We start from the raw sequence: 21,987 nt of genomic DNA, 5'->3' as shown, positions 1-21,987 counted from the left end.
CCGCTACCTTAGGGGCTGTAGGGTCCCTAATTTAGTGACAGATGCCCTTGATATTGAATACAGCGTTACACGTCTCTTGCAGCTATTTCCTCTCATCTCCTTCAGCTCAAGACGCAAAAGTCACAGTTCACCTATAGCTTGGGGTCACTTTTTGGTAATAAACCCTGGAGAAGACCCTTCTTTATTGAGATCGCTAATGAACAAAGCAGTGCGGAGGGGTAAACAGCAGCAGATTGCTGTATGAACAGCTTTTGTGTGTTCTGATCTAATTAGATGTCACTAATACCAGGCGAGTGTCAAAGGTCAACACCTGTATAGGCCCGGCGGTGGGAGAAGGCCGCACGGGCCGCGGAGAGGCTTGGGCATCAGGATCACTTTTCTTCATATAATCCTTATGCACATTTTATAGAATTATTAGCTGAGACATGTTCATTGTGTACAGAAACTCCTGGTTGGACGGGGTCACGGACATAATGGAGCCGTAAAATCATAAACATTAGCTTTATTACATTATATCAGTCCCGTCACTTTAGATTTTTTTTTATATATAATATTATATATATATATACACACACACACACTATCTATATATATATATATATATATATATATATATATATATATATATATATATATATATATATATATATATATATATACACATATATATTTCTTTATAGGTCCTGTCCTCACATCTGTATAAATGAAGCTTTTTGGGTTTTTTGCTTAGGACACAGTTCACACACTGAGTAGTACGTAATATTGTACCGTTTGGTCCCCAAGATATAAAACTCTAAAAGTACAAAACATAAAAGGCTTCTTTTAGGGTGGCAGCTAAGAAATCTGGCTTGTTTACCATAGCAACCAATCAGATTTATAGGGGTATCCCTATCTCCAAGACCCAATATGTAGTAGTAATAATATAAGCAAATATCTCCAATTAGAAATGTAGTATAGTTTTTCTGCTTCGCTATGTCTCTTTCCTCATGTGCAGGCATTGCAGGACCTTGTGTATCCATGGTTACGACCACTAACAACTAGCTAACTGTCACTATATCAGTGGTCGTAACCATGGATACATAAGGTCCTGCAATGCCCTTCACATGAGGAAAGAGTCCTAGTTATCAGAAAAACTATACTACATTTCTAATTTGATGTATTTGCTAATATTATTATTATTACACCTACTACATATTTGGATAGGATCTTGGAGATAGAATACCCCTTTAAGGTTTCATTTTCCTGTTAAAACCACTACAATGAAAGCAGCAAATTGATTGGATACTAGAAGTACATATCATGATATGTTCAACTAACTTTATTTACAATGTTCCAAAGAAACACAAAATCAGATAATTTAGTATACGGGAGAATTATAATTCGTGGTTTACATATTTTTGTCTCCTTTATGTGTTATTTTCGTTTTACACTGCCCAGAGGTGAACATAGACTGACAATAATGGGATATTATAGGCGATGAAATATGAAATGTTCTTTTTCCAATAAAAAAAAAAAATAAAAGAATAAATATATTTTGTATTTTTCTATCAAAATATGAAATTATTTAAATCATACATTAGACACTGAAAATAAAATAAAAAGAAAATTTAAACTCCAAAATTGCCATTTTTGGTCACCTCACTTACCTTTAAAAAATGCAATAAAATGCAATCAAAATGTCATATGTGCCCTTACATTGCATGTCTCACCACATAAAAAGCCCTGATACAGGTTCAACAACGGAAAAATAAAATAAAAAAAGTTACGGGCCTCAGATAAAAGTTCATGCAGAATTTTATTAATCACAAATATATGTAGAAAAAAAACCTTAAAGAAATTGTAATGACCTGAAGAATCATATTGTCAGGTCATTTTAATGGCGCAATGAATGGCGTAAAAAAAAAAAAAAAAAGACAAAGGCCGATATTGCGTTGTTTGCAAGTTTTTTTTCTGAATCTCATCACACTAATTCTTTTCAGAATCTACTGCAAATGTAAGTTTTCCTGAAAAGGAACTGTCTTCCCTTACGAGGTATTGAGCATAACATTATATCCTGTGCTGACACAATTCACTGGCAAGATATTCTGACCTGGTTGCCCAGAACGATGAGGTCACCTGACGAAGCAGAATTCAGGTCAGGACGTGGAAAAGTCGTATGGATTCCTTCCCTTTGTTAATATATATGTCATTTCTACTCTAAACGCCCTTTTGTCAAAAGTGCCAGAACCAAACCTTTGCTCTACATATCGATAAACCTTACATAAGAAATAAGAATGAGTTGTATCAGAAAATATAGGGTCACCATGCCATGCTTGTGCAGTGGCGCAAATGAGTCTTCCGTGCTTTTGTGGAGGTCCACCAGTTTTACTGACTACAAAACAAGGCCGGTGTCACATATCCTTGGAAACTACCACCAAATTTGGTTGATCATTAGTGCTGGAGCATTCATTTTTTTACCTTTTTGATTATGAAAGGCAATATGGAGGGGGATATCAGTAGGGAATATAGATCTGGTGGCTCTTCTGAAGAGTCAAGGGCAACATTCAAGACCCCTCATGTCCAACGTTCTTAAGTCCTTCAAAAAAAAATAAAAATCATGACCTGCAGTAACTTCTATTTGTACTAGAGCTGACCAGTATACAGTATACAACATTTTAATGCCAGCCATGAAAGTTGACAACTGCAGTTTTGGGCAAAAACCGTGCTCACGGTAGTTGTCATCTCTCTCTGGCATGTGAGAACTTAACAGAAGACGGTTTTTAACTTTTTGAGAAAAGAAGGGAACCAGGAGTCAACAAAAGTTTTAAGTGAAGCAGATATGAAAAAGTTTTGGAGACAACCCAAAATAACAGAAGCCATAATGGCATTTCTTGGTGCTTTCACCACCTGGCTTATGGGATTTGTCCAGCCCTGTCGTATGCATTATATCCAAAGACATTCTGAAGAATATGGAGTGACACACAGGAGAACCAAAACACTTTAAGATGACCTTGGCTTGCCTTTTTTTTTGCTTGTGATTTTGTTTTGAGTTAACAAGAACAGAAGGCATATACATATATATTTATGGAAGGCAACAAGTGCTACCTACAACCACAGTTTTCTACCACCATGTCCTCATACTGCTTGTAGACTACATTATTACCAGAGTCTATATATAAAATACTGATTGGGCTGAGTTTAGAAGGTACGCAGCAGCTTGGTGGGGTGGACTCGGGGTCCATAGAGTTCATTAAAGTTTGAATAATGGCATGGTTAGTAGGTTCCAGATGCGACCTCAATGGAAAATCACATACCCCTTCGCAGTGATAAGCTTCATAATCCAATGGGGCTATGATCCAGTCATCCCAGCCCAGTTCCTTAAAATTGACATGAAGGGGCTTCTTACTACATCTCGTCTTAGATCTCTTGCCTTGCCCTTTATTGTTATGAGTTGTCCTATTTGGTAGAGTTTGCCGTTTCCTTCTTCTTTTGATGATGGCTCTTTGGCTGTAATCTGGTGGGTCTATCATTTTTGGGGTTTCCATGGATTTGATCTTGTCCCTGATCTCTTTAAAAAGGTTCTCTCTCCTCCTAGAGTAAGAGGAGACCACCAGTAGCGCCTTTTCAGGATCCGACAGGCCGAGACGATGAAGCCCAAGTTGGATCAGTGGCAAGTAGGATAACGTGAGATCAGAGACCATCTTCAACATAAAACACAAAGAGTCAATGGGACCCTTTCTATTTTTACCTATAGCCTTCAAGACATTAAATACCTCCCACTTTGAGAAAGTGTCCATTAAGTCTCCAGAACGAGAGTCTAGAAGTGTGGCTTCTTGCCAAGTGGTGGCACAGGTGTAAAGGTAGAGATGAACCAGACTTCCAGACTTTGGAAGAATCCCACTAATGTTTTCTGGGACTTTGCGTAGAATCCTTAACTCAGCCCCTATAATTTCATCCAAGGAGGATAAAGTGCTGATGTCGAATGTGTACTTCTGATCCAGGGACAATGGTGAAGCATCGTCTGAAATAAATAAAGTATGGGATGGTAAGATGTCCAACAATACCAAACACAATGAGGCAGGAAAATCCCTAAAAAGTGTATGTGATAATAAAATATATATATATATATTTTTTAAATAGGTATGAAAAAGTGATTACATTGGCAATATCAAGTAAAGTATCACAGTAAATGATACATAATTAAAAAAATAAATACAGAAGCAAAAGAAACAAAACAAGAAGGTCTTATAGTAGAGGGGACCCCGAATAAGGCCATGAGTTAGTGTGATTGGACTGTTAAGAGCCCTTAAAGTCCTGTAGACGAATTAGCCACATGGCCAAGGTTTAACGTTGTGTCCCCATAACTATAGATCCCTACACCTTGTTTGCCACTGTGAAGGAAAACTCAGGAGACAAAGTGCTGTGGACCCTTTATAGCTAGAGGGGGTCCTAGAGGTCGGTGTTGGCATATCCTGACGGTATGCTACTATAATATAAAATATCCATCAGCCTAATACTTTATTAATTAACAAGCTATAGTAATAATCTAAACATTCAATGAGTAGATGATACCTGAACTACCTATTGGCTCTTAAGTGGCGAGTTAAAGATAACCTGTCATGTTAAAGATGGTATCTGATCTCCAGACAGGATGTTATAGAGGTAATGCCATCAGTGTGCTGTCCATGATTTTCTCTGACCCATAGGCTTGTATTGGTGATTTAGATCTATGGCTCGGATTAAAAATGGACATGTCTCTGATTTTATTTACAGATATGTGGTCTTCAAACAAACAAGGGCAATGGGATCAGCACCATAGACTACAATGGGTATGTGTTCTGTCTGTGAAAAATGGAATTGTGAATGAGGCCTTAAAGTACATTCATTTATCCCGTAAGTGGGGAACACCTTGTCGTGGCTGCATCATTTCCACAGTGTATCTGTGATGATGACAAAGTGGGTGCGTCTCACTCAATTAGCAGAAATGGAAAAGGAAAGGTCAGACTTCAAGACACAGCTGTGAAATAAACACATGCACCAAGTTAGGGGACACATCAGAGCCACGAGACGATTCTGAAAAGTCTCAACAAGACAGTCAGTCTCATTCATTTCACCAGAGGGGAATGGTCTGAGTACAGTATCACAGTGGATAGATCCCTGGGTGACACTTTCTGTTGTAGCTGCACATCTTTATACAGTATAGAAATAACCATACCTAACTGTGTGACTAAACATTAACTAACAGTACTAGGCTCATTTGTTGTTCAAATAAAATTTCCTGCCTTAAAGCAGATCTGTCGCCAGATTTCACAATACAAACTGCATAAATTATTAAATATCTCTTTTAGACTTGTAATGATGAATGTGAATTCATGTCTGAATGACTGTGTAATTTTCACAGGGATACCGCGACAGAGAGGGGCCAGAAGACCGCAATGTCTAGTTTCACAAACTTTTGCACTGGTTAGAAGTACTTCACCATCTTATTAATCAGTGTTCAGTTGAAGCTCCTGGAGCTTTCCTACCTGTCTTGCCTCAGCTGTTCAGTGTTGGCCATTCCCCTCTGCTATATTTGCCAGTGTTAGTTCTTTCTGCCTGGTTCTGGAGTTGGAGGTGTAGTTGTAGTTGGTGCTGGCATTTGGAGATTTATTCAGCAGACTGCTGCTTGGTTTTTTGTCTGTGTGCACATCCTCATCCTCTCCTACTTGGTTTCCCCTTCCTTTAACTCCCCTGTGTCCCACTCTGTTGTTTGGTGAGTGTATTTTGCATGGTTGGTATTTTCATTTATCCATGTCCGTCTTCCCTTGTTTGTCTGGTTACTGCATTTCTATTCACTGCTGCTTCCCACTACCCTGGGCAGCGGAGGAGACAGATCAGGCTTGATATAAGAGCATAGCCAGGCACGTGAAACCGGCAGCTCCACCTTCAGGGGTAATCTGGGGGACAGGGATAACTAGGGCGCCCCTAGTTCAAGGGACCATAGTCCCAACACCATTGTCACAATAATCTTTTATGAAAGTTTAACTCCATCCCTGCCCACCTAGTCTAATTGACAGTTCCTCATTGTCCATCCTCCCTGCTGCTGCTATGATCTCACACTGCTCAGTACAAGCTGCAGCTGTCAGTCAAGCTGAGATAGATTTAATAATGTATACAGATTGTGTCTTAATAACAATGATATACAGTGCCACCATTATACACACTGTTTATACAAGTTGTAGTGACTGAATAAAAAAATCAAAATAATACTGCTATCAAATTAATATTTGTAGTGGTCACTTTTGGTGCCAGAACATCGGTGGAAAGCCTGGCAGCTAATGACCTCTGTTGGATGACTAAGGTTGAACACCCTTAATGCCTGCCCAAAAAAGTCTACGGGGAGAATTTATCAAGACTTGCGTTTTCACATACTAGAACCAAAAGCCTGCTGGAGAAAGGCATGCTAAATTTCTCAATAACTTTGGTGCATCTTTGGTTTGTCTGTTCTTTATTATTTGTCTGATTGACATGTTTAACCTCTTCCCGACATTGGATGTAATAGTACGTCCTATGTAGGGTGTGTGGAATAGACTAATAAACTAATGTATTGCAGTATATAGTAGATGCCATCAAACACTAAACACACCCAGAAGTGCAGCGAGTGGCGTCAAAAGAAAGGAGGCAGGGAGGAGTGGTAGCATGGCCACATACACGCCGGCTGCATTCAGACAGTACCACCTCTGGGAAGTGAGCACCGTCAATCAAAAACGGGGAAGGGCCCCAATATGCAAATGAGTAGACATAAAAGTGCACCAAATTATTTGCCATGCCAAGGGTGCACCCAAACCTCCTCATTTGCATATAAATTAAAGGATATTTACTCAGGCTAAGTCCCCTATATGTATTTTGGGGGTGACGGACTCCCTTTAATACATAAAAGAGGCAGAAGAAAACATACTTTTAGTCAGTATCAACACTAATAAAGTAATTTGTGACTCTTCTTCTGTCCTCTATTCTGTGAACTGTTTTTAAGTATGCCTGTCCACTCAGAGTTGGTGCGAATTGAATTGCAGGACCCAGGTCCAGAGGCCACCTCAGTAACCTGTGTCCACTGAATGGAAGCCCTGAGAATCGCCTCCTACCTCCCATCATCTGCAAATCTTCTTTTGATTAGCTGGCCTGGCACAATGTCTTTATTGCGGTGTGAGGATGCACTAAGCCAGCTAATAAAAAGGAGCTGCGTGTGCCGCCAGGCGGTTCCCAGGGCTTCCATCCAGCGGGCGCAGATTACTGACTCGATGGACTAGATCCTCCGAATTGATTAGCACCAACTCTACTTGAAAACTTTGGCTAAATGCTTAGTTCTTTAACCTGACCATGTTCCTTGTCTATGTGTCACAAATAATTTGGAGATTCATGGCAGCTCTGGCTATGCTGTAATTTAAATGTATTTTTTTCCCTTTGCAGCAAGGGTTAATAATACTTTCTTGTTGGCAGCCTTCTGAGGACGGTCAGCTGATGTTGGTTGGTGCCACTCCCACCTCCCTTTAAATAGCCATATGATCCATCAGCTGACCGCTGGTTATAGAGTTTATTCTATGCTGACCTCTTTGAAGGAGCCAGTCTCTGGAGAAGCTGTGGTGTTCGTTGCTGTTGCAGCAGTAAAGTTTACTGTTGGAGAGCTAAGTGTATTCTCTGTTTTTGTCTTCCCATTGATTGTCTTACCTTCCTAGTGTTGTCTTATTGTAGTGGTGAGACTAGTGTCTCCTTGGCCTGCTAACTAGCCAGGTTAAGTCCAGTGCTAGCGAGTGCTTAGGCACGTGATTGCACACGGGGGGAAGGACCCATCTAGGGACGATAAGGGAGCTTAGGGACAGACACAGGTTGGTGTCAGGAGGTGTCCCTTCCCTCGTCCCCTACCGTTAGGGTCTTACTTTCCCCTATATCAACCCATTGCATCCGTGAGTTGTGCCATCCGCCGGACATCCCCTTGTCCAACCGTGACACTATGACCGTGGCTCTGTGAGTCCCTTTATTATGCCAGATAGGCGACATTTATATTGGAAAAAGAAAGTGATTGGTTGTCTGCCTGCAGCTTTCTATGAAGAGCATAGGTAGAATAGGCACTTAAAGAGGTTGTCCATTACTTTAGCATGGATGACCTATTCTTAGGATAGGTCATCAATGTCTGATTGGTCAGGGTCCGACACCCGCCACCCCCACCGATCAGCCGGCATTGGCAGCTGCCGCCGCCACCTGGGGATACTCACTTGTGGAGCTGGCCGAGGCAGGGTACTGCACATCCGCCTCCTATTCAAATCAATAGGAGGCGGATGTGTAGTACCCTGCGGCGGCCACTATCAGAAAACAGAGCAGCTCCGCAAGTGAGTACTTCCGGCCAGCGGCTGCCAATAACAGCTGTTCGGCGGGGGTGCCGGTTGTTGGACCCCGACTGATCAGACATTGATGACCTATCCTAAGGATACAGTGGTGTGAAAAAGTGTTTGCCCCCTTCCTGATTTCTTATTATTTGGCATGTTTGTCACACTGCTGTCTACCATGTCTGTCTGAATAACAATACATGGTATAGGTTATCTACTTCACATCTTTGCCAGCACCTGTCCTAATAACATTCTAGGACAAGTTTCTAGTGATTACTTGACTAGGGAAAACAACTGTGGTTTGCTAATTAAATGTATTTAGGAATTTATTTATAATGGCATTATAACAGTTAAAAGGAATCTGTCACCAGGTTTTTGCTACCTAAGATGCATCACCATGTCACCAGCAATGTGTCACTTCCTGGGCTGCTTGCTGTAGTTCACTAATATCACAGTTTTATCAGCAGGAGATTATCACTAGAGCACTAGTAACCCTGCTGCCATATAGTCCTCTATATTCATAAGCATTGTATGACCTGCCACAACCACTGATTGGCAGCTTTCTGCCTATGCACAGTGTACACAAAAAGCTGTCAATCAGCGGTGTGGGCATTCAGAGAAGTGGTAGTAGATATGCGGTAGATAAAACAGTGATTTTATCAAAACTGCAGTAAGTGACACATTGTTATTACTGGCATCTCTGTAGCGTGCGTCCTAGGGAGCGCCAATCTAAGCAACCGTCGATGACCCCGCAACGCGATCTTGGGTCGCCGATAGGTTGTCATAATAGCTGGGGGTCTGCTAAATATCTACTGTATGTGCCTGCCATCACGGTGCCCCGCTGAAACCCAGCCTGTGGCCAAGCTTCAAAGGAGACCAATATTGCTATGAATAGCACAAATCATGAAGCATTGCTGTAAATAACAGTCGATCAGATGATCGCAGGTTCTAGTTACCTAAGGTAACTAACAAATAAAGTAATAAAAATAATAATTTAAAAATGTAAAAATAAAAACTGAATTACCCTTCCTTTGTCGGAATTGCATTTATCTTCACAATTTAACCGCACCTAGTATACTTTTGAGAACATGACATGGTAAAATTAATGGTGTTATTCAGAAGTACAACTCGTCTCGCAAAAAAACAAGCCCTCACATGTCTATGGGGATGAAAAAATTAAAAAGTTACGACTCTAGGAAGAAGGGGAGGAAAAAACTAATAGTGCCGGCGTCGGTAAGGGGTTAACCCCATGTGCTTAGGATTCTCATGTCCATGACCCAATCCTGCACATCACTGTGCCCAGCAGACACAATAATGTCCCACATAGTCACAGAAAAGGAGATTTGTGATTATTTTTTCCATAGTATTGCTGGTAACGCGTTAGTCATATTGGAAATCCACAATGGTCTAAGGAAACCATTTCCTCCTATTATTTGGGGGAAATGATACCAGCGACCATTGTTTATTGCAAAAATGTGCCCCTTCATGATCTTTTAACAGATCAGCCATTAAAGACAAAAAGAATGAATCAATAAATGAATGAATTTGGTAGTGGGTAGCAGGTATAAATGGGGCCCATCTCTAAGGGTGCATTCACACATCCATGTTTAATGTCAGAGTGTTGTCCGATTTTTTTGTCGGACCCACCCAGTGTCACTTGTCCATTCACACATCCGTGAAAATCACGGATCCGAGAAATAACTCAGAGCATATCCTATACTCATCCGATGTTGATGATCAGAATAGGACATGCTCGATGGGTCTGTGTGCTGTCTGATAAAAAAATCGGGCTGCACACAGGCATGGATGTGTGAATGCACCTTTAGATGAAGAATAGGTAGAGGTTACTGTGGATATAAGTTTTATTATGGGGCACTATGGATACTTGTGCCAGATCTGTAGCACATTACCTGCAGATCACATCCGGCAAGTGTACGTTGCCTATATTGGCGAAGTCCAGATCCTATTGAAGAGCAGAATTTATTTGATTTTTGTTAAAGGGACACTCTGGAGGATACTCATTCACTGTGTTAGGCCTAGACCATGGCCAGAGGAGAAAAGTTCCAAACAAATGAAGCCTATTTTGCATGTTCCTTGTATCATTGCACCACCCCTGAGGAGTTGCACTAGTCATACAATGACAGTATCAAGGCCCACTGCTAACGGAGCCTCCACCATGTACGCACTGCATGTATGGAGCAGGTTTGGGAGTTGAGTGTGCACCATACAGTGTGGGTGCACTTGCAGGCTTAGCTACACAGCCAGCATCAGAGTTCAAAGGGACTTTAACATTGATGGCTTATCTTTAGGATAGGTCATCAATGTCTAATCGGTGGGGATGGGTACAGTAACCGGCCGCAGCCACTTCCTCCGTAACCAAGTAGTTCTGACCGCCGCCTACACCGAGAACAGCTGATCGTCCGGACCCCGACCGATCAGACATTGAAGAATAAGGATAGGCCAACAATGTTAAAGTTGGCAGCAGTTAAACCTCATTAACTGCTGCCATTGGATCTGGCTCAGGTTGCAGCAGTTTTAATCATTAGATGCTGCTGACAATTGTGACAGAAGTATTTAATAGATTGGAAATGGGGTGCCAATTCCATAGTCATAGCAATTAAGGGCCAATTAAGGCCCGTGTCTACCATGCTTGTCCACCTATGAAGCCAAGCCTATGGCTGAGCTTCATAGGAGCATGGTCATTTTATAATGCGCTGCAATATAATTGTGCACGTGTATTGTGCAAGAGATTGCAGGTTCACGTTCCTTAGTGAATACAAAATGTAAAAAAAATATATATATATTTTTTTAAAAAAATATTTTCCCATTGTAAAAAATAAAAAAAGTACCTTATTTGGTATCACCAGGTGTGTAAGTGTCTAAACTGATAATATATTGTAATGTACTGTATATCCCATTCAATGAATGCCAAAATAAAATAAAAAAAACAGCCATTTTGATTACTTTTAATCACATTGCCTCCCCCAAAAAAATAGTAAAAAGAAAGAAGAAAGTCGTATGGGCCCCAAAGTTGTATCAATAGAAACTAATGCTCCTGCCACAAAAAACAGCCCTTATATAAGTCTGTCGACTGGAAAATAACAAAATGTATAGCTCTAGTTAAGCGAGAAGGAAATAATGAAAGTAAAGACAGGGCCTGCTGGTGCTCTGTCGCCCAAGGGCAGGCATAAACCTGGATCTAGCCCTATAGTACGGCATAAAGGCCTTAGTAAAAGTATGCTTAAGTGCTACTTGTGACATTCATTGTTAACAATTAGGCAATCAATTGGGAACCAGTAGAGTTACACCGTCCATAATATTAATCTACTCCTATCCTCTAACCTAGGGAGCTGTGACTACCATTTCCCCATGAGGTTCTGTGTGATAACCATAATACATTTGGGGACCTAATAAAGCTGCAACTCGAGGCCATGGAGCCATAACGCAAAGGAATATCCTGAAGAAAACAATAACTGCTTCTTACAATCATTCATAGCAACTTCCTTCAGACTTTCCAATTACTAATTTCTGCAGGCTTGTAGCCTGCTAGGCCGAACCTTTAGAGTTGCCTAGCAACATGACCCACCACCTACAGATGACACGACAAGATGCCTCAATGGGGCCCGAGCAGAAGCCCTGGCAGCACATATTAATAAGTACCGAGGCCCCGGGTTATCGCAGAGCCTTGGACATCACAGTCCCACTGCTCGGCTTTTTGTTTTCGTAAACTCCTTATCTTCTAAGAGCCATGACTTTTTTTTATTTTGCCATATAAAGGCTTTGGGTTTTTTTGTGACAAGAGTTGGAGTTTACGTACGGAACAATAATGAGAAAAAAGTTCAGTTATGTTTTTTTTCAGGTTGACTTTACAAAGTTCACGTTATGGTAGAAATGACGTGTTAATATTGTTCTATGGATCAATACTGTTAGGGTTTTTTAAAGCATGATGGAGACCATGTTGAAAGGCAAAAGTGAAAATTTAGAGTGGCTCAGTGAACAAAACATTGACATTTTAGGTCCACGGCCAGGAAACTCCCCAGATCCCAATCCCATTGAGAACCTGGGGACAATCCTCACAAAGCGGGGGACAAATAAAAATACTGAAATTATGATAAACTCCAAGCCCTGATTAGGTAACAATGGCATCTCATCAATCAGGATTTGGCCCAGAAGCCGATATTCAGCAAAGGGCAGAAGTTTGGAGAAATAAGGTTCATTATTTGTGAATAAAAGTGTAAAAGCTTACAAAATGTTGAATTGTACTTCAATAACCAGAGAAACATCCAACGAAAAGATCTAAGTACACTGAAGCAGCAAAGTATGAGAAATCCAAAATGTGTGTCAGTCTCAAAACTTTTGGCCACGATTGTATAATATGTCAGACAGATAGATGATCTATAGATATGAGATACATAGAAATAAATAGATGGATAGATAAATATGTAGATCAAATCAAAGAGCACAACAGAACCCTTAGAGGCACTGAGATGTACACAAGGAAAGTACTTAGCACAAAAGTTGGCCAAACCGTGGGAGTCCAACAGCCACGACAAGGTAACCTTTCTCTGATGGGACCCTGACCTAATATTTATCAAACATACCTCTGCTGGGAAAAAGCCTACAAATTTAAAAGACAGGTTTGATCACTAATTAAAAGCATCCTTAGGGTAAGTGTAGATAGCGTCTTTTTCAGGTGAATTCCGCATGGAAACCTCCCTGAAAAAGCACTTTAAAAATGCAAAAAGATTGAACATATGCACAGTAATGTAAAAATGACTTGCTGGGCATATGTCCCGGCTTTCTGAGCTTCTTTTAACCGCGAACGGTCTCGAAAGCAGTCAACAGTACATTCTTGTGCGGCTTTCTGCTTGGAAGACGCTCATAAATGATACTTAAGATATGAAGAAAAAAACGCAAAAGACGTCCAAGAAGACTCTTCAGGAAAAACATCGCTGTGTGCTCAAACTTTTAGGCTGATGGGAGGAATGCGCAGTCAGATATGGAGGTAGTCATCACCTCCAACAATGTTTAACAAAAAAACAAAAAGTGACCTGCATCTCCTAACAGAATAAAGCAAGTGTGAATAGGTGCAAACTGCTGTGACTGAATATACAAATCAAAGAGTACAGCAGCCACTGTATGCCCTAAGATGGCTGGTTGGTGGACACACATCAATTGGCCAATTTGTGAGCTAAGCATAGTCTAAATGTCAGTAATGCAGCCAAATATCATATAGTCAATGTTTGCATTCATCTTATAGTATGCAGAGTGCTGCTGTATTCATTGGTATGTATATACTGCAGTCACAACAGCTTGCACCTGTTCGATTGTTAGATGCTGCTGGTCAGTTTTTTTTTTGTAGAAAGGTAGATAGATACTCATCAACAATGAAATTACAACACCAAGAAGGAAAAGTTGTGGAATTATGGAAATCACAGGACGGATAGACATGTTACTGATATGGAAACGATGAAAAATGGAAACTAAATTTTTCAAAATATCCCGATTTATTCAGTGTGGAAAACGAGCGCCACGTGCAGAAATCCCCGGCACTTGCTGCCTTGGTTATTATTAGTTAGGTCATTAATGGTTGTCTGAGGAATGTTCTGCCACACTGAATGCACTTGGGCAAATCCTCAAGATCCGCTGCTGGCAGCTCCTTTGCAATTGCCGACCAATGACGTCACAGATGTGCTCGATGGGAGACAAGTCCGGAGGCCATGGTAACACATTTAAGCAACACATGCAACTCACAGCAGGACAAGCAACATGAGGCCTGGCATTGTCCTGTTGAAAAACGACTCCTGGGACACTTTGGATAAATGGCCACATCACTGGTTCCACAACTAAATTAATATAATTCCGAACTGTTAGTGTACCTGGAATGGAGACTGGAGGGATCCAACTACTGTACATTATGCCACCCCACATGATAATCCCCGGAGTAGGATCTGTGTGATGTTCCTCAGTGAAGGCCTCTTCATGGCGTTGTCCATCAGATTAAAACTATGGTGCCTAGTAATCCATTCTGTACTGCAAGTGAATATGCACATCACATACCAAGCATAAGACATCAAACAGTGTCTACACAAACCATCAGAAGATGTTAACATGACATTAGGCTATGAGCCAGACGCCAAGCTATGAGAGTTCATTGACCTACCGCCAACAGTTTCAAAGGCTATCATGGTGCAGAGCAACATGGCAATGGAGGCTGGAATGGAAGTCTATCCTCTTCAGCTTTTGTCTTAGATGCAATTATAACTGGAGATTGGTCATGAGACCATGTGGGCAACTCCATGAAGAGGCCTTCACTAGGGAATGTGAAAGTGTCCCAGGAGCAGTATTTCAACATGACAATGCCAACTTGTGCTACTGGGGGTAGCCTGCATGGACGTGCTACCATGGTCTGCAGTGTGCCCGGACTTGTCTCCCATCGAGCACATCTGGGACATCATTGATCGGCAATTGCACAGGAGCTGCCAGCAGAGTATCTTGATGATTTACCCAAGTGCGTTCAGTGCAGCAGAACATTCCTCAGACGACCATTAATCACCTCAGTAATAGCAGCCGAGATGTTTCGAAATATTTGAAACATTAATAGCTGTACAAAATATAATAAAATATTTCTATATATCCATATTGCTAATATTATTCAATCCATTCCGGTCGAGCAGTTCCTGACACGTAGATATGGCTGTACTGTATATCTGGGATAATCCCCCGAGAATGAAGATAATCTTAGCTCTTCTTGAGCTAACATCTTAAAACTAAAGAAACGCTGAGCCGTCCTGATGTACATTTCAGTCATCTCTAGGTTGGAAATTCCTGCATGTTGGAGAAGATAAGGGAATTCTTTGAAGGGGTCATCTGGATTCATTTTACATTAAGCAATTGGTCAAGCATCACAGAATTAACCCTCACTATCCCAGATAATTGGATTAACGAGGTGCCTAACCATGGGCAGAAGACCCATGGAGACAGGAATGGGTTAAAGGGAGCAGCATGGGGTCCTCTATAATATCATTTTATTACCAGCCCACAAATATTTGCTCTTAGCCTGATGAGTCTTTTAATTCACTTTATTTATTGCCTCATTTCTGCCAATAAATCGTGTAATATCAGTATCAGCTTGTAAATGCTTGGAGAAAGTGCAGGAGCGAAGCAGGGAAGTGTCATTACTGAGGCCGGGCACTGGGAAGGATCAATCTACTAACATCCCATCCAAGGTAGAGTTTCCTGCCCCCGGGGTTCAGCTCTCTGCCCCATCTCTCTATCTATATACCTTGGCCAAGGCAGAGTGGAGCCCCCTGGCACCCAGCACCTCGGGCACGTGCCCCAACTGCTGCCCCTGCCCAAACCCACCAGATACACCCTGATAGAGAAGACCTTACTTTACAATACACACGTATGTAAGCAAAATGGGGACAAAATACAATAATATTGGGAAGATATACAGATCCACACATACCTATCCAAATACATATCACTATATAGAGATACTAACGAGCACATCCTAATATACAAACATGTATATCAAGATCCTACATACACATCCATATAGGTATATACATACATCCCTATAGCAAGATACATTTCTATATACATATTCCTATCTACAGATCATATGCGTACCTATATACTTTATATACATATACCTACATACAAACTCCTATCTACAGATCCATATACGTATCCTAATATATATATTTATTTAGAGATATATATATGCTTATATATCTATATATAAGTGTATATACCAATCCCTATATAGATCCATATATGTTCTTACATACATTACATACGTATCCTTACATATATTCCAATCTAACTATCCCTACATACTCCTATATCCATATACCTATTTATAGACTTTAACATATATCCCTATATACATATTCCAACACACAAAACCCTATATAGAGATCCTTATACATAATCTTACATATATACCCCTATAGCAATATAAAGATCCTCACATACCTAACCCTATATATATATATATATATATATATATATATATATATATATATATATATATATATATATATATATATATATATATATATATAATATATAATATATCCATATAGGTATCATTACATATAAATCCCTATATTCCCTATATTATAGTCATATATACAAACCCAAATATGTATCCCTACATATAGATCCATATATAAAAAGCCATATATGTGTCCTTACTTACTGTATTTATCTTTTTCTATAGATCTTTATGTACATATCCATATCTATCCTTATATACATCTCCCTGTTATACGGGTATATGTATATGGGGATATATATATGTAAGGAATCCTTACATAGGATACCTACGTGGCCATGCGGGTATCCTTACATATATATATATATCCCCTATATACATATACCCATATATATCCACATCCCAATAAACTGGAGAAGATAAAGGAAACTGACCCGTATATTCATATCCCTATACGTCCCTCATACACCTCCTAAGGTTCATATTTCTACATACAGTACATATTTACTTAGCCCTACATATATATCCTCCCTATATCCATCCCTATATTTTATACATATGTCTACATACATAACCCTACAAACACAACCTTACACACATTACATGACCCTATTTCATCTGTTCTCTCCTTATCGTCTAAACATCTAACTCTTCCCTAAAAAAACTATTACTATCAATATCAAATTGAAAAAAGGAACAAATGAGTATTAGAAATAAAAAAAATAAAATATATACACATATATATATATATATATATATATATATATATAGTTGAAATACTGTTTTAAATATTTAAAATAAGTTTTTGTTCTTTTTTTTAAGCAGAATATTTTCCACCAATTTATTTTCATAAAATGTAATTCTAGCTAAAACGTTGATTCGTCTATTTCTAAATTAGTGTAAAAAAAAAGTTTTTTTCGACTAAGTAGAACAATTTATCATATTAAATTTTTGATATTCAAAGTCTAGGAATAATTCCATGGATTTGAACAATGGCTTATAACAGTAACTATGATAATGAAATTGATCAATAAAATGATAATGAAATATTACTAAGCAGTATAGTAAAATAATATAATAACATAAAATAAGTAATAATGTAAAACATTTACTACACTAACCTGTCAATCACGTATGTATTTGTCATCGTGCTTAAAAATATATCTAATAAACCAATTAATCGTTCAGCGGATTGATCAATTATTATGTGCGGTATAGCTGATACACTTAACGGCTTAAAAAATATAATTTAAATAAAAAAAATAATCATAATTAAAATAGCCATATATAAGCAAAGCAACAATATTTTTTTCTAAAGTGAAATCTAAATTCAATAAAAAAAATGGTAAAAAATAATATTTAATATTTAAATGAAAAATAAATATTTAAATGAAAAAAAAAAAAATTAATATTTAAATGAAAACAAAACTAGTATTTAATATTTAAATGAAAAAAAAAAATATTTAAATGAAAAAAATTAATATGTACTGTAAATGAAAAAAATAGTATTTAATATTTAAAGGGAAAAAAAATTGTATTTAATGCAGCTATTTTTTTTATTTATTCTACATTTTATTTTCTATTATGTCTGTATTATACGCTTTCTATTATTTTTATTCTTTCGTTCCAGAATATTATTATTTTATTGTAAGAAATACAATTAAAAAAAGTTAATACATTTATAAAAATATTGAAAAAAATCAATATATTGGGTTGGATGATATGAGGGTGGGTGGAATAGGACTTTTGCAGGTGAGGGGACATATTTAATGACTCCAGCAGACGGTACATGGAGATGCTAAATGAATGACAACTAATAAGATCATGTAAGTGGTAAATGGATTATTGCTTTATTATAGCCAAGGGCTAGGTGGAATGACATGAGGTGCATGCCTTAAGGATGGAGGAGGTCACTCTGGGGACGGTAGAAGGGCACTATGCCCCTCAGGTTATCTGCATGCTGGTGGGAATGAGGAGAACCCTCCATTTCTCCATGGTTACTCTACAAGACTTTCCAGGCATCTTCCCAAAATCTCTACTATTGCAATTTAAAACCAACAGGAGGCGCATCAGGTCAGCCCAATCCCACCACACAGGAAGAAGAAGGGACATCTGGGGATGGCCAAGATGCATTTGTAGCCCAAGGTAAAATATTCCCACCGCCACGCGTTTTACAGTCCATTGTTTCCATTAACACATATTGCAGCCATATACACAAGAAATCCGTCTTACAGGTTGTACTTCTAACTGCAAGAAGATAAGTACCTGTCACCTCACATGAAAAAAGGCAGCAGGTTAGAATAAAAAAAATAATCCGTACACCGGGTACAGATGTACCACAAGAGTTCTCTGTGGTTTTACATAGGACTGCAGGTAAACTCGATGGTCATAAAACACGAAATACGCAGCTCAATGACAAATTCAGCTCTGCTACATCTGTGTGAACGTATGTGATGGAATATACGTCTGCAATGACCCTAAGATAGATACATGGAGTCATAAGAAAGAAAGAAGGATAGAAGGAAAGAATGAAGGAAAAAAAGAAGGAATGAAAGAAAGAAGGAAGGAAAGAAAGACGGAAATAAAGATATAGCACTTATTTCAAAACGGTGAAAAATTAGTATTTATCCCAAGGCAATGGACAAAACGTTTTGGCTTTGACAATAAGACTTTTATTTTTTATTTTATATACAGGGTAATCCTGTGGTCAGGACATTGTGGTTTGCACCCGCAGTCTATCTGATTGGTGCTGCTTTATCCATTTTGGATAGAAAGAGAATAGGTAGGAACCCTGGTGCAAATTTTTCTTAGATAGATGGATAATAGATAGATACATAATAGACAGATACATGGATAAATAGCACAAATAAATACAGAATAAAGTACAAAATTAGTGGACTTCATTAGACCATGTGGTGACATTTCGGTACAAAAATGTCGCCATATGGGACAATATTGCACTTTATTCTGTTGGTGTGTTGCCTCCAATTATTTGTACTATTAGGCAGGATTGTCAATTACCTGGGAGGCTTGGCAACCAAATACTTAAGCTGGTGATGCCTTGGATATTTAATTCTAGATAGATGATAGGAAATAGATATTTGAGAGATAGATAGAAAGATAGATATATGGATATATATATATATATATATATATATATATATATATATATATATATATATATATGGATAGATAGATGGATATATAGATACATAGACAGAAATGGGATAGATGGATATATAGGAGGCATATAGTTATATAGATATGAATGCAGGAATGTGCAGGTGTTAGAGTTCTGTTCTCCTGCAGCTGTAATACCATCAGTGCCAACAGCCTAGGACAGTTGTGAAATCTGCCCAAATCTATCTATCTATCTATTATCTATCATATCTAACTATCATATCTATCAATCTATTATCCATCTATCTATCCATCATCTATCTATCGCATATCTATCTATTCATCTATCTATCATGTATCCAGCCCCCGATGTCGATCACTAGCCCCATTTGCTGCCCCCCACCTATAATACCACATGCACATATATTGTTCTATGCTCTTCAGCAGACTCAGGATAACCCATCTATTCACAATGCAGAAGTTTGCTTTTCTTTCATAGACTACAAGTCCCAGCATGCCATCCAGCACACTAATCTAAGCAATGGGACCTGCTACATAACAGGATCATATCTAGCATTACTTATATCACATCAGTAACATAATGACAAAAGTAATAACAGGCCACTTTGTCTTCTCATGTGAGTGTGGGACACTGGGGGTCTGCACTAGTCTCTTGTCCCAGCATCACCCCTGTATTGGGGGCTCACCTTGCTCCTGGTCCACAAAGCTGGTGACAGTGTTGGCTCCTGCCCTGTCCCTGGTCACATTGCCTGGTAGTCCTCTGTGCCCAGTGCTGGCCATCCTCTTGTACAGGGCCAGCATGTATTCATGGGGCACCACTGCACTCTTTGCACCGGATTCCTTTCTGGAGGTGAAGTGGTTCAGGCTTTCTCTGTGTAAAGTGCCAAGTGCATGGCTAGCTGGCAGTGCCTTCCTTGCAGCTTGTCTGTGTGAAGAATAGGGGATCACAGCTGCAGCCTGGGGGCTCTGCCCAGCCCAGAGCCAGGCACTCCACAGCCCCAGACACAGAGCAGCAGCCTTCCTTAGATCCATTTTATCAGTGCACTCTGCTAGGGAATGAGAGACTTGGAGGGGGTATGATGACTTTGGGAACTCCCCTGTTGCTTTTCTAAGATTGTGCTAATAACCTGTGAGGAGTCAAATCAGACAGAGCAGGGCGCCCTCTGGTGGACAAGAGAAGTAATCTGCTCTCATTACTACCTGCAGAAGATGGTGAGTGATCAGATGGAGCTAGACCATCTCCACAAGGACCCTGGCTTCTTACTGTAACCCTTTAATGACCAGGGCATTAGTGACCTGTGTATTATACATTACAGTGGCTATTCTGATAATGAAATAAAATATCAGAACGCTTATCAGATGTAAATCTTTACACCTAGTGCCTGATAAATGTGTAGGATAACATTTGTGAATTTATTCTGAATTACACCAATATCTAATGTACTTTATATGGAGAGAAGTATTGGGACACAAGTCTTACTGATTACATTCAGAATCCCCATTCAGCCCCATTAGACCCAGTGAATAACATCCAGCCCCATTACCCCCAGTGTATAACATCCAGCCCCATTACCCCAGTGTATAACATCCAGCCCCATTACCCCCGATGTATAACATCCAGCCCCATTACCCCCAGTGTATCACATCCAGCCCCATTACCCCCAGTGTATCACATCCAGCCCCATTACCCCCAGTGTATCACATCCAGCCCCATTACCCCCAGTGTATAACATCCAGCCCCATTACCCCCCAGTGTATAACATCCAGCCCCATTACTCCCCAGTGTATAACATCCAGCCCCATTACCCCAGTGTATCACATCCAGCCCCATTACCCCCAGTGTATAACATCCAGCCCCATTACCCCCAGTGTATAACATCCAGCCCCATTACCCCCAGTGTATAACATCCAGCCCCATTACCCCCAGTCTATAACATCCAGCCTCATTACCCCCAGTCTATAGCATCCAGCCCCATTACCCCCCCAGTGTATAACATTCAGCCCCATTACCCCCCCCAGTGTATCACATCCAGCCCCATTACCCCCCCAGTGTATCACATCCAGCCCCATTAACCCCCCAGTGTATCACATCCAGCCCTATTACCCCCCAGTGTATCACATCCAGCCCCATTACCCCCCAGTGTATCACATCCAGCCCCATTACCCCCCCAGTGTATCACATCCAGCCCCATTACCCCCCCAGTGTATCACATCCAGCCCCATTACCCCCCAGAGTATCACATCCAGCCCCATTAACCCCCCAGTGTATAACATCCATCCCCATTACCCCTGATGTATAACATCCAGCCCCATTACCCCAGTGTATAACATCCAGCCACGTTACCCCCAATGTATAACATCCAGCCCCATTACCCCCAGTCTATAGCATCCAGCCCCATTACCCCGATGTATAACATCCAGCCCCATTACCCCCAGTGTATCACATCCAGCCCCATTACCCCCAGTGTATCACATCCAGCCCCATTACCCCCGATGTATAAC

At 39.9% G+C, this 21,987-nt stretch overlaps 1 protein-coding gene across 1 annotated transcript; it reads right to left on the bottom strand.

Annotated features, from left to right (window-relative positions):
- Positions 1-668: 668 nt before the first annotated feature.
- Positions 669-20,537, bottom strand: GDF7 (growth differentiation factor 7). The gene is made up of 2 exons (XM_073672954.1): positions 20,172-20,537; positions 669-4,000 (listed from the first exon to the last, which is right to left on the bottom strand). Exons 1-2 carry the CDS (start codon positions 20,515-20,517, stop codon positions 3,081-3,083), a joined length of 1,266 nt encoding a protein of 421 aa, XP_073529055.1. The 5' UTR covers positions 20,518-20,537; the 3' UTR covers positions 669-3,080.
- Between the last annotated feature and the right edge of the window lie 1,450 nt (positions 20,538-21,987).

This window comes from Phyllobates terribilis, unplaced genomic scaffold (genome assembly GCF_046119375.1).
Source record: "Phyllobates terribilis strain yellow unplaced genomic scaffold, ASM4611937v1 Scaffold_3__8_contigs__length_932513732, whole genome shotgun sequence".
Lineage (NCBI taxonomy): Eukaryota > Metazoa > Chordata > Amphibia > Anura > Dendrobatidae > Phyllobates > Phyllobates terribilis.
Note: the sequence above shows the minus strand (reverse complement) of the source record. Positions and strands in the feature narration are given on the sequence as shown.